This window comes from Arthroderma uncinatum (genome assembly GCF_011692745.1).
Source record: "Arthroderma uncinatum strain CBS 119779 chromosome Unknown scaffold2, whole genome shotgun sequence".
NCBI lineage: Eukaryota > Fungi > Ascomycota > Eurotiomycetes > Onygenales > Arthrodermataceae > Arthroderma > Arthroderma uncinatum.
In genome coordinates, this window is record NW_022983864.1 from 5,524,060 (window position 1) to 5,538,462 (window position 14,403).

A 14,403-nucleotide genomic window follows, 5' to 3' on the forward strand; every position below is an offset into this window, starting at 1 on the left:
TGGTTTATACCTAGACGAGATGGTGATCTTCCTCTGGGATGAATTCCAGATACATACCACAGCCTGCAGCATCAGCAGAGCTCTCAAGTCAGTCGGCTGGTCTAAAAAATCGGTCAGACAAAGAGCAAGAGAGCGCAATTCAGACTTGCGAGATTCTTACCTTCATAATCTCTCTGACTTCAGTTCATATCAACTGGTATATGTAGATGAATCCGGCTGTGATAAGCGGATAGGATTCAGACGTACAGGTTGGTCGCCCCTCGGTGTGACCCCAGTGCAGGTATCAAGATTCCACCGTGACCAGCGGTATCACATTCTGCCCGCATATTCCCAAGATGGCATAGTTCTTTCTCGTGTCTTCCGGGGCACCACTGATGCTACTGTCTTCGAGGACTTCATTGAGCAGCTGCTCCAACACTGCGGGAAATGGCCAGATCCCAACTCTGTCATAGTCATGGACAATGCATCCTTTCACCACTCCGAGAATATTGAGAAAATGTGCTTAGATGCGGGGGTTAAATTGGTATATTTACCACCGTACTCGCCAGACCTGAACCCGATTGAAGAATTCTTTGCCGAATTAAAAGCCTTTATCAAGAAGAACTGGCAGTTCTATGAAGTAAATCCTGAACAAGGCTTTGATTCATTCCTTGACTGGTGTGTTGATATCGTTGGCGCAAGAGGACAAAGTGCAAAGGGTCATTTTCGACACGCTGAACTCACTATCGAAGAATATAACTGAAAGTTCCATACATACTATTTCCTATGTATCACTTTTACCTATAGGCAGCATAACAGTGGGTGCAAAATTGGCTGCCCTTCCTAAATACTATCTTTTTTTTCAATTCAGTCGGGAGTCCGGTACCCAATGGGTGCCACCTGTACACCGATACCCACCGCTCTGTTTAATCCATCTAAACCCGGCGATACAAACCCCCATCTCCCTCAATTTCCGCTGAGCAAGTTCTTCCATTTTCCTTTTCCGTTCCCCTTCCTGCCTCTTCCTTTCTAACTCTCTCCGAATGCGTTCTGCCTCAGCCTTTGCTTCCATCTCGCGAATCCTTGCTTCTTCACGAAGGCGTAAGCGCTCAAGAATATCGGCATCATTTTTGGCCTTCATTTCTCGCAGCGCGGCCGCAACTTTCTCAACTTCCTTTTCGACCTCCTCCGCAGCACGCTGGGCTTCTTCTAGTTCGCGGATGTCCTGCTTGCTTTTCTGCGCCTGGAATTCAGCGTCCTTTTTGTCAGTTTGAAGTTGTTCCCAAATGTCGTCGGCAACCCCTATGTCACGACCATCATCTATGGCAACCCTGGGTTGTGATTTATCTGCATCTTCGTCTTCCTTTGGTTTCGGTACCTCGGATTTTGTTGTTGTCGAGGCACCAATTCCAACGGGTGGTGGCGAATATGAATCATCCTGCGATTTAGCTGGCCCTGCATACTGTTGTCGGGATGAAGGCGTAACTTTTGCTCTCTTGCATCGGTCGACCAACATGTCCCGGACGCACTTCCGGGCTATCTCGGCCGGTAAAATAAGCTGGTCAACCTTGGTGACATTACTCTGATATACGGCCCGAACCATGGTTTTCGCGAGCGTCTGGACATCTCTTGCGTTTCCCCAGCCAGGAAGCTTGGATATTTCCGCAACCTGCTCCTCAAGGCTAAGATAGATCGTTGGATCATGTATCGATGGAAAAGTGATTTGGCTTCGCTTGAGCATGTCCTCGAGTAGCTGAAGACAGTGTTTTGGGCTCAGTGATGGGAAAAATATCTCGTCTGCAAAACGGCTGCTTAGCCCTTGATTCACACGCAGGAGATTATTCATATCGTTATCGTAACCCGCAAGAATGATTACAAGCTTTCCTGCGAATTTGGGCTTAGTGATGTTGTCAACCAGCTCGTCTATTGCTTCCTGGGCGAAGCGACCCTGACCGAGCCTGTAGGCTTCATCTATAAAGAGGACTTTGCCTAATCCGCGCTCGAGTTGCTTTACAGTCTTTGGTCCGGTATGGCCGACGTATTCGCCAATTAGATCAGTGGCAGAGCATTCTATCACTTCAACCTGCGATAAGAAACCAAGATCAAAGTAAACTTGACCAAATTTTCGTGCTGTCGTGGTTTTCCCAGTTCCTAATTCTAGTTAGAATGTGAACATGATGAGAAAAAGGAAGGTTCAATTACCGGGTGGTCCTTTAAAGATGAAATTCATTGGTATTTGTCCTCGAGGTTCAAGCCCCTGAGCTCGCATCCCTTTAGCAACTTTCAAAAATCCATCCAACTTCGCGATGATTTCTTCACAGCCAATTACGCCCTGGAAGAGCTCCTGCAGATTAGTTTCAGCTTCAGAGGATCGGTCAAAATCAGGATCAAAATCTTGTGGCTCGAAGAGAAAGTCAAAGGATCTATCTGCTGCCGGTAAAGCGGATTGTCGAGCCTGATAGTTGACTTTGGCTTTTGATATCAAAGATTCCACATCTCCGCCGTTTCCAAAATTGAGTCCATTTCGCAGGCGGACCAAAACCTCAATGGCCGTGGATACAGCTTGCTGGGTTGCGCCCAAGTCCTGCTTTTTAAGCTTCAACTGTAGAATTTCCTGTAGCTCGGAATCGCTGAAGTCTTCAAACCGGAAAGCATCTGAAAGTCGAAATCTTCGAGTAAGGCCTGGGTTAACATTTTGGAACATGTCTAGCATCTGTGCTTCGTATCCAAGGAGGAGTACACAGCGATCGTCTCCTGGTGCACTTTGGACTTCCGCGACAATAGTGTCAATGACAGCAGTCTTGAATATATCAGTCTTATTTCCACCCCCTGAGCTGCCAGGGTAGAGCATATACGCTTCGTCAATAATAAGGACTTTGCCGACGGTGGTAGCTAGAATGGCTTTCGTGTTTGCTTCGGACTCGCCAATGTGACTACCAACAAAATCGGAGGGATTCTTGACGACAACTTAGATATCACAAATTAGTAAAGTTATATGCCCAGGCAGCTTTCTCTATCGAAACCCTTACCTTCACCATTACTCAGTATACCAATATCTGCAAGGATCTGACCGTATAATTTGGCGACAGAAGTCTTTCCGGTTCCTGGCGATCCTAGGAAAACGCGGTTGAGGGACACGTCGATTATCTCCTTTTCATCTAACTCCCTAGCGTAGTTTGTCTGGATAAGGTCAATCATAATGCTGATAGACTTCTTGACAGCTTCAAGGCCGGTAAGTTGCTGCAGCTGGTCCCAGGAGTTGCAAGTTAACATCACTTTCGATGGATCAGGCCCGATGAGATCTTCCTTGCTGATATGATAATCATCTGGGCGAGTTCCTTTTTTCCTTTCATTTGTTAAGCGTTCTGCCTGTCGCTCGCGAATCTTACTAAATATATTCTCCAATGCTCTCGCATTGCCGAAACCATCGCGTCCCCGTCCTCTACCCAATCGACGAACGGCAACCCGCATGTATAGACCATCAGAACCACCCTCAATGTCAACTCCATGTTTAAAGAATTGGTTCATCTGAAACTGTAGCATTTTCAATAGCTCGGCATCAGTATAATCGTCGAAGTGGAGGGTATAGGGTATGCGACTGGTGAGCCCAGGGTTATGTTCGAAGAATTTCTCCATCTGCTTCCGGTATCCAGCAAAGACAAAGACCACTAGTCCAGTGAGGTTCTCAATTTCGGCAAGCAAAAAGTCAAGAACCGGTTTACCACCATGATTGTGTGCCTCTGTAAGCTGATAGGCTTCATCGATGAAATATACACCGCCGTCTGAATTTTGCAGTTGCTGTAGGTGATTTTTGATTTCGCTAATACCGCCGTGCGCAAGACGCGAGCCGGTGGTCTCGATAAAACCATCTCCGGGGAGGACTTTTAGCGAGCTCAGTACCTTCGCATAGTGCCTCGCCACAGTTGTTTTGCCTTTATATAGTTAGAGTAGTGATACTCCAAGGGAATTGGATGAGGAACAGACCTGTGCCTGGATTTCCCAGCAGTGTAAGCCCAAGGCGTTCCTTCTTGAGGTCGGTACCCTGGCGGAGGGAAGTTTCCACCTTTGCTTTGATTTTAAGAACCTGACTTTTGACATCCTCCAGGCCAATCATCTCCATGATTTTATCGATAGCTGGATTTTTTGCATTTTCCTGGTCCTTCTGGCGTTGCCATTCCGTCTTTGAAGGGGACTTGTTATGTTCAACGGCTGAGTTGATGTGCTCGCGAACCCGTAAATGCTTTCCTGGAATGTTCGGGCTGGACTTTACTGCGGGTGAAGGCTTTGAGGAAATTTTAAGTGTTTCGTTTTTGGGTTTTGAACCGTTTTCATCGTTAGAGATATCCGCTTGATGAGTGGCTGTTTGTTTCTTGTTAGCCCTTTCCTTGGCAGCTGCAAGATCCTGTCGTTTTTGAAGAAGGATAGCCTGTTGTTCACGATCTAGGCGCATTTCCTTCATCTTCTGATTGATCTGTTCGATATCTTCCTCTACCTTTGCAACTTCCTCTAGATGCCTCTTATTCTTTTCCTCCCGCTTTTCTTTCTCGTCTAGGGCTTTCTGAGCCTTCTTCAATGCATCCTTTCTGTCGCGCTCGCATTTTTGACAAACTGGTGGTGCACCTTGGTGGCACCGCCAGGATTGATTATGTCCATTGGAGCACTTCTGAGTCAAAGGGGCCATACAAGAAATTTTAGCGTGATTGAATAGCTGGTGGCAGCTACTCGGGCATTTATGAAGGCCGCATTTCAGCATTTCGCCACTAGGAAATACAAGTTAAAAGTATGATCTTAACTGGCCATATATCACGATAGAACATACCAGGGCTCCTTACATCCCCCATCTGGGCATTCTGCCTCGAAATCTTCCGCTTTACAGAGCAGAGCCGTTCGATCCGGATGTTTCTCACACCTCACGGGAAATCCTTCGTAGATGTGGTCATTTTCCTTTAGGTGAACGAATAATTTTCGCCAAATATCCTTCCCTTTGCGAGCATGCATGAAGGTCTCAGAGTTTCCAATCATAATCAGACCATCTCGTGCGCGGGAGAGCAGGACGTTCAAGCGTTCAGGTGCTGCCATAAAGCCAATATCAAATGACTTATTGCTTCGGGTCATCGAGGCCAAGACTATATTGCTCTCTTCACCTTGGTAGTTGTCTAAATTAATGGCTTAGTAAGTTATTGACTAGTAGTGGGTAGGGTCATTTGGTGAAGTATTTGTGATGGAGGATTAGGTTAGAAGCATGGGTGGACGATCTAAGTATACTGACCGATGGTTGATATACGGAGCGACGGTTTTGTTGCCTTTGAGCTAAGATCAGTCAATAGCCCTGCGCGCACCAAGTCGAACTTGTCGAGGTCATTAAGTATGGGGTCATTTTCTTTTGCGAGATGCTCTCTCAGAAGCTTCAGCTGCCCAAGATAAGGCGTAATAACAACGAGTTTGTCGGAGCTATAACCCTGCTGTGCCAAATACCGAACGCACTTTAATATCATCTGCGCTTCAAATACATTTTGTTTAGAGGTGGCTCTGCCGTCCCTCAACTCCTTGGAACTCTTCAGTTCAGCTTCTGGTTGGGAGTGATTAACAAATATAACATTATCGCAGAAGCCGCGAATATTGGTTCGGTTGCGGGTTGAGTCAGCATCGGTAAGGTCAGGGTAGGTTAGATGGCGGATCATGGAAGAGATCTCCGGCCTCATACGATGCTGTTGTGTGAGAGTGACGTGCGGAAATCCTTTAAGGACGAGCCGTTCGAACAAAGATCGGTTGAGGTCAAAACCGTCGCCCTGATCAACGCTGAGCTCGTATGAACACTTAGGCCGAAGTTGCTTATGATCTCCGATCAAGATCAATTGCTCAGTATGAGGCCCTAACGAGGTTAAGATATGAGCTTCCAAGATCTCACCAGCCTCTTCAACGAGGATAACGCCTGGCGCCGCATTTTGTATCTCCGCAGAGTATTTGGCGGCCCCGTTTGTAGTACAGGCAATAATCCTTTTGGTTTTTATAATACCTGCATCTCTCTCTCTAAATACCCTGTCAAGCTCGGCTTGATCCAAGTTAAACTGTCGTCCGGTATCCCGAATCTCCATCACAAGATCGTCCAGGATGGCTGTCTGCCAGCGCACTACAGTGGATACTCTTAACGCAGGTGGCATTTCCCAAACCGCAGCGGCGCGTTTCGACAGTAAATGTTGGAGAGATCCACAATTACTTTCACCCCTGATCCACCGATCGAGAAGGTAGAATGGGCCCATGGTTTTTCCAGCTCTGCCAACTCGAATCATGCCGTCGTTCTCAGTTTTTGGAACCGTAAAAGCGTCATAGAATGGAAGGTCATCAGATAAAAACTCAAGAAACTCCATGAGATGTTTTTTCTGAATATTGGCAGTCCGGTAGCGGTTGAAAACATCCTTCAGTCTTTCCTCGCCATGACATAGGCTTTGTTTCAATTTATCGATCTGAGCCCACTGCGTTCGGCCGAGCTTTACGCTAGCCATTTCTCGAATCATCAAGGGCTTTGTCCGGTCAGTCGATTTCCCCCCTAGACGAACCATAGACGATTGTGGAATCCCAATATCCATCAAGTCCTCAAGGAATTGATCTAGGGCATGATTGGTAAAACAAACTACCAGAATTTTCTGCGACGTTGAGTCGTGCAGGGCCTTGGCTATCAAGGCACCGACAAAAGACTTTCCAGTTCCTGAGTTACGTTAGAAATGTCCTTGAAATGAACAGCAATCTGACACTCACCGGGTGGGCCTTGAACAAGACTAACGCGTTGAAGTAAGCTAGTACAAAGAGATACCATTTGTGAATTGTCCAGAACAACCTTTTTCTTAAGGCCTAAGAGATCTTGCACGCTCTTGCCGGAGAGCTTTTCAAGGGCAGTGATTACTTTTGTTGGCTGAAAAGATGGGCCTGCGATGGCTTTATCCTCCTTCCAGTAGAGTAGCTCCTCTGCTAGTGGTAGCTCAACCATCTCTTGCAAGCGTCGCAAGAATGGCTCAAATGCAAATATCGCCGCATCGAGCTGAACTAGTCTAACGCTTTCAGCCGTCTTCATCTTAGACAGGGCATACGAGAGCCTCGGATCATCGGGGAATTGTATAGTGATTGTGGCAGGGTTATCAGCGAGCCCGTCTTCATCCCGGTGGATGGTCGGAAACGCTGCTGGCTCGTTGTCAATCATCAGACACGCCATGTTTCCGTGCCGTAAAATGTGCCGGTTGTCTTTCAGAAAGTCTTTCTTCTTCCCTTTAGTAAGATTCTTCAATTGTGGGAGCTCGCCATTGCATTTAAGCACGACACACCACGGTAAGCGCTTGCGCTCAGTACCCATCTCCACTCCTGCAAGAGAAAGACCGTCCACAACGATGCCTTTGTGGTGGCCACGCTTTACCCCTGTGAGTATCTCTAGCTCACCCCGTATTTCACAGAGCATATCCTCGCGAAGAAGCCGGAACTGGTTATCTATATGCATGTCGCGGCGAGAAGAGACAAGCTCCGGGTCGTCGATAAAGTCGGTGGTGCGGAAAAAAGGACGGTCCTTTGACAAAAGCTCATCTGCAGTAGGCATGATTAAAATCTCCCTATGATTTGCATGATCGTTGTCATGCCTGCCACCAGGTGAAGAACCTTCGGCGTCGTGAAGTTCCGATGCATCCAGTGGTAAGGCATGTTTGATCTTCTGTCCTATTATGCGAGTTTCTCCGTTCGGTGATGTTAGGATCGAGTCTAGGATATTTTGCGAATTGGCTACTGCAACGTAGGGTGATGATTTCTTGCCAGGCAAGCAAGTGAGCTGTAGCAGTAGCCATGCGAAAGCGTGGCAAGCACCTGGGTTAAGTAAACCACCCACAAACGATTTTATGCAAGCATCCCAGAAGAATGGCGGCTCTACCATGCTAAGTAGCAACTGGTTAAGAACCGACCCGGAATCGATCATTTTCAGGGACGGTGATTGAAGGTACTGAAGCAATGTCACCGCATTTTCGTTGAGAAATGAGGGCGAAGTATCAAATCGCACTGATTCTTGGAGGGCGGGGAGCCCTGAATGACTGGAAAGGAGCTTGTGGGCACAAGCTGCTGGGTCGGCCTGAGCACACAAAGCCTCGATAAAGAGCTTGCCGTCACGCGCGGTAGATAGCATTCTCTGGCCATGGACGACTTTGTTTAAAAATGCCGAGAGCCTCGCGGTTCGATCATTATCTGGATCCGAGGAAGCCATGTTCATCAGCTAGGAACAACAGCGTGGCGTCTGAATTGACCGTAAAGAAACATTCAAGCTCCAGACTTTAGAACAATATTCAAGTCATATTGCAGGATGGCAACAGAACAGCAATTTGATTCCAGACTGCGTGCTTTGTCTGGGGGTTCCGGTGACGCAATGCTGTTGAGGCGGGGTCGTAGAAGATTTCGTGCGGATGCTCCTACTGGTCATCCTCAGCCGTAGTCATAATCTTGAAAATTGCTCTACCTCTCTAACACGCCTCCAAGTCCTCGGATTAATCTCATCTTATTATTCAAAACCAGTGTTCCAGACAATGTCTTTTCATGGTAGCTTTTTTAGAGGGCGAGGAAGAGGAAGAGGCTCGTCATGGCGCGGCGGCGCTAAAGGGGTGGAGGCTTCGGCTCCACCAAAACCCCTTGGTCCCGCGATTGATAGCATCAACATCAAGACACTATTGATCGAGGAGGTTGCTCCCAAAATCAAAGACTTCGAGTATATCGCATCTTATAACTGGCTGGATGGCAAGTCTCCCACGATCTTGGTTCCAGGTCTGTCAGAAACCCAATCTCAGTACCACCCTCAGTAAAATCGAATTTGGGCAATTTTCTCTAACACATAATTAAACAGGCTCTCCACCAGCATGGACACCCCCAGCAGCAGATCCAAAGCTAAAGCCCGACAGTGAAGAAGTATTTCGAGATATCAATGCAGCTCGATACGCGTTATATCCTATGGAGCCTATATTCCGCTCACTACGAGCTTTGAAACCGGAATACGACCTACAGTCGACAGATATTGTCGGGTGTGGTAGCACGTTTGGGAACCTCATGAGGTTTGCAAGATCAGAGTCCAGGCCATTTCGGTTTGATGTGGACGTTATTGGAGACACTGTACTCTTCGTCCGCCGAGAAAGCTCCCCTACTGAGGTCATCGCGGATTTACAAGGCTATGGCCATACGTTTCCCGATGCGTATACAACGTGGGATATGGAAGTTCGAAACTCATGCTCTCACCAACGCATCGTTAGGTACGACTTTGGTGGCCTGAAGTTCCTCGTCCGGACTGAAACAGACGGCTATGTCAAATTGTCCGGTACAGATGCACCATCGAGACCCTCGGAACCTGCAAACGAGTCATCAGTCGCTGAAGCGCTTGAATCTATGTTTGTGGCCAGCGGTGAACTTGCTCGTGACCAGAAGCTGAAATTAAAAATCAAAGGCACGTTGATACCCCAGCAGCAGATTTTTGATATAAAAACCCGTGCAAGCTACAAGTCATTCGACATGAATGAGATCCTTCCGCGACTTTGGCTTAACCAAACACCCAAATTTCTAATCGCCTACCACACGTCTGGTCTCTTCGATCATCCAGAGGTTAAAGATGTCAGACAAGATGTCATCCGGTGGGAAAATGATAATTCCGCCATCCTAGCACGTTTTCACGCCCTTGTTAGCAGGATCGTGGATGTGGTTCGGGACTCTGAGTCTAAGCAATGCGAAGCCAGCTGGGACGGCCAGGGGCCCCTACTCATTACGGAGCAGATTGGTGAAGCGAGAAGAGCCCTTCCACCTGATCTTATACAGCTCTTCGGATTTCCATGATTCCCCGTTGCTTTTTTCCCGCACTGGTTTTGTAGCATGGAACAACATTGTTTGAAGATTCAAGCTGTCAAGCCATTCCCAGGACAGCGAACTTTTACGCAGCTGAATAATTCCACACTCGGTTCTTACTAATATAGGAGTCAAAAGAAGTGATAATTCAACACAGAAACACGTGTTACATTCTATTCCAATACAGTCGCGCCCGAAATCTCCTTCCATGTCATACATATCTAGGATATTTCCCAAACCCTAATGCCAAGGTCTACTAATCCCTTAACGTGGTTCACCACTAAATGCACACCACCACTAAATGCACACCTCTTTTTAAATCTCTTCCGCCACCAACCACTACCTCCAAACAGCAACAAAATGCCCAATGAGGCAGCAATTGCTACTATAATTAAAGATTTAAAGTTATAAAAGGCTCCTAATTACCTATAAACTATAAAGAAGTAGAAAATTAATTAAATAATCCTTACACGCTATTATAAAGGTTAAATAATATCTTATCCTAAAGTAGTATTAAGATATTAAAAAAAACTTCTAGATAAATAAGAGGAAGTCCTTCTATAGTATATTAATTAATTAATAGTAAGAGGCCTATCTCTTACGCCTTAAATTATTTAAAATCTTATATATAAGCTTACTAAATAGCCTATTAGGGTAAATTAGATAGCGTAGTTTTATAAAAGGTATAAGGATTAAATAAAATATCTCTATCTTTATAGTATTAACTAAATAAGGTATATTACTAATAATTCTATATACTTTAAATATTTTTATAAGGCTATAAGTATTATTTAATAGCTAGTTTACTACTAAATACTTATAGGCTAACTTTTTTCTATATTTTAATAGCTTAGGGATATAATTAAGAAATATAATATTACCCTAGATAATATCTATAACTTTAATAAGAAAGGCTTCCTTATTAGGCTTAGGCATACTATTAAATATATTATCCCTCTTTAGACTTTAAAAAATTAAAGGATAGGTACTATTTAAGATAGATCTTGCGAATTTATCTCTCTACTTACTATAATATCTATAGATAGTAAAAGGATCCCTCTAGTACTTATTTATAAGGGAGAAGGAGATCTATAAGATACCTAGCTTAATAAATTTAACCCTAAAGAAGAAACTATATACTTCGCAACGTTACTAAATAGCTAGAGTAATAATAACTTTAGTTTAGTTTAGCTAAAAAAGATATTTAATAGGTACACTAAGACTAGTAGAGGAAGAAGACTTCTTATTCTAGATAGCTACTTATCTTATATTAATATAAAATTTGTTAACTATGCTAATTAAAACTATATTCTACTTATAATCCTACCTCCTTATTTAACTTATTAGCTTTAGCTATTAGATATTAGAATATTTAATCTACTTTCTAAGGTATATATATAGAAGATTAATAGCCTACTCCGTGCTAGCTATAAATATACTTTAATAAAGAAATAGGACTTTTAGAAGCTCTTTTATAGAATATGGTATAAAGCTCTTATAGAGGATAATATTAAGTCTAGATTTATAGTAATAGGTATATATCCTTTTACTTATAGGTAGCTAAAGATATTTACTAATAACTAGCTAATTACTCCTCTAGATATAACTCCTCCTATACCTTTTATAGCTAAAGGCCTCCGCTATACTATAAAGAAGATATACCTTTACTAATTACTTAAAAATATTATATAGATATTATAAATTATCCGCGCTAGCTAGAAGCTTATATTTATAAGAGAGCTCTTATTATATAAAAATTAATCTCTTACTAACGCCCTAAAGCTTAAAAGGAAATAAAGAAAGAGAGGTAAAGGTAGAGGTTTATTTAATAAGGAACGCGCTAGTTAGGCCTAGTTCTTCTTACCTTTTAAAGTATAATAAGTAAGAGATTGAGCGATTAAGATAGAGGTTAAAAAATAAGAGAAGATTACTTAGGTAGAGGATATAAGGCTCTAGTAATTAATTTACCGCGATACTAAGGCCTAAGAGGCTATAAAGAAGAAGGCTTAAAGGCTTGTAGATTAATAGTAACGTAAGGAGGCTCTTAAGAAGGCCTGTGAGGAGGCTATAGTGCGGCGCGCAGAGGCTGCGCTTGAACGGAAGTGTAAAGTTGGTGAATTGGAAGCTGAGTTATTACAGACCACCTGCGGCGCAGCCCCAGGGTATACGCTCATTGGACGGACAAGACGGAATGGAACAACCACGTCCTACTCGCCTAGTCGCCCAACTCACTAGAGCAACTAAGAGAGTAGGGAGAGCTAGTATAAGTCACTAAGTTAATAGAGTCGATAGCGTGACTAAGTAACTTAGGAAAACAGGATATATAAGGACTTATATATAAAGATACTCACTTCTATAGGATTAAGAGTCTTATACTCGCGATTAAACTAGCTATAGTTTTATTATACTACTTAATATAAAGTACTATTCTATTTGTCTTATACTATATTTATTAAATACCCTTTACCTATTAATGTTACAGACCACCTGCGGCGCAGCCCCAGGATATACACTCATTGGACGGGAGGATCACGGGCCAGACCTTGAGGGCACTAGTCACGTGACCAACAGCGATAGGACCGATAGGACGGGCTTGGCAGCTTCCTATCGATACTATCACAACAACCGATAGGAGTGATAGGAACCCCTTGGCGGAGAACTATCGTACCTATCACTAGATATATACCATGTATATAAGGACGCTCATTACCTCAGGATCAAGAGTCTTATACTCGCGATCAAACCAGCTACAGTTTTACCATACTGCTCAATACAAAGCACCATTCCAGTTGTCTTATACTATATTCACCGAATACCCCTTTGCCCATTGACGCAGGTCAACTTTGTCTTCACTGCTCACAAGGACCTTCAGCCTTCATCCGACCCAGGCACTGACTGAAGCCACACTTGGAACTGAGGGATAGTCTCGCTATAGTATTCTATCTCGCCCCGGTACCGAGCCGTCTCCTACAACGACTCACTTCCAACCCAAGCTTTCCCTAAGACCTTCGTACCTTCTGTCTTACGGCAGGTGTGAACCTCTGATCACCTTTAGGTAATCAAGGAGCGCCGTCAGCTTGTGACAATTAATGTAGGTTAACTTTGTCTTTATTACTTATAAGGACCTTTAGCCTTTATCTAACTAAGGCACTGACTAAAGCCATACTTAGAACTAAGAGATAGTCTTACTATAGTATTCTATCTCGACCCTAGTACTGATCTGTCTCCTATAATAGCATCACCCATCAGCAAGGCTTTTAGGATCAGTCCTTCTATCCTACGACCAGCCTGAACCTCTGATTACCTTTTGGGATCAAGGAGGGCTAGCGCTTGTAACATGAGTGAATAGCTAAGAAGGCTAGGAAGGCTTAAAACAACGCCTTAAGCCCTATCTCACCTTCCTAATTAGGCAAGAAGAAAAAATCACCTATAAAGGTGGCTCTAATCGATCCTGTTGCTTTAATACCTAATTTCCTATCCTAACCCTAGGGAACCCGTTCCAGGCGAGTTATTAAGCCTAATACTCGTTTTTTTTCTTAATCTATCTAATTTATATATAAACTAGAACCCTACTATCGTTATTTAATAGCTAATTTAATTTGTTATTTACGTTGCGTTGAAATAGGTTGATATTTATAAGCTCGATTGAACGGGTTGGGGGTTGAGATTGGGTGTGCATTTAGTGGTGGTGTGCATTTAGTGGTGAATCACGTTAGTTATTTGGTTACTGCGGCCATAAACGTACGAGTAAGCTTCCAGTATATTGAGTTACTATCCATATATAGCCTAGCTCATTCATGTGACTAGGGTTTGGGAAACAACCTTGACATGTTATAGAACGTGGAAGGAGAATTCGGGCGCGACATAGCTATTTAAAGGAGTACGGCTCTCCTATCATGTTTTGTAGTTGACTTATAATTTTTCACTCTTACATTCGCTAGTTATATGCCTGTACATACGTACTAGTATACACTTATCTATTCCTGTGCAGCTTCCATGCAACTTCCACCATCAAACGATTTCCCTATCTCAAGCTACCACTATGACAGTCATGAGGACCAGCTCCCAGCTATATCAGGGGAGCCCACGCTCATAGATGGCGCACTGTACATCTTAACTCTCCTTGCTGGCCAACCCTTCACTTTGTATGATACTCTTTCTGACCCACGAGACAAGGTCGTGGTCTGCTTCGACCCGTTTCGACAATTTCTTAAAATAAGAGGGCACAGGAGGCCAATAGTGGACGTTGCATGGCTAGCTACGGAGTTAGAGAGATATCAAAGGCTCTGGGGTGATGCGTATCTCCCGCTACGTTTTATTAGCTTGCGAAAAGCTACTATTTTGGAGTATAAACGAGCGGAACTTGACGACGACATGCAAAGGTATTATAGTCAATGCCTAATCGCTGGCAGCCTAAAAAGAAGACGAAAAATACAGCTTGACAGAAACTACAAGAATAGCAAGAGTGGCGCTTTTTATGAGTGCCGACTTGAACGCGCTTATTTTCCTAGCGGATGGAAAAGGAAATATAAGTTGCAATTTACGGTATTTATGCGGATGAGCGAGCTTAAATTATGT

General features: G+C 44.0%; 2 protein-coding genes across 2 annotated transcripts; one reads left to right on the forward strand and one right to left on the reverse strand.

Moving 5' to 3' along the window:
* Positions 1-841: 841 nt before the first annotated feature.
* Positions 842-8,212, reverse strand: GIQ15_03607 (NFX1-type zinc finger-containing protein 1; the record flags this gene model as incomplete). Its single annotated transcript, XM_033551024.1, has 7 exons — positions 842-2,130; positions 2,182-2,946; positions 3,009-3,911; positions 3,964-4,739; positions 4,799-5,135; positions 5,249-6,685; positions 6,736-8,212. The coding sequence occupies 7 exons, from the start codon at positions 8,210-8,212 to the stop codon at positions 842-844; spliced, it is 6,984 nt and encodes a 2,327-aa protein (XP_033408185.1).
* Positions 8,213-8,528: 316 nt separating this feature from the next.
* On the forward strand, positions 8,529-9,816 carry GIQ15_03608 (uncharacterized protein; the record flags this gene model as incomplete). Its single annotated transcript, XM_033551025.1, has 2 exons — positions 8,529-8,763; positions 8,843-9,816. 2 exons carry the CDS (start codon positions 8,529-8,531, stop codon positions 9,814-9,816), a joined length of 1,209 nt encoding a protein of 402 aa, XP_033408186.1.
* Between the last annotated feature and the right edge of the window lie 4,587 nt (positions 9,817-14,403).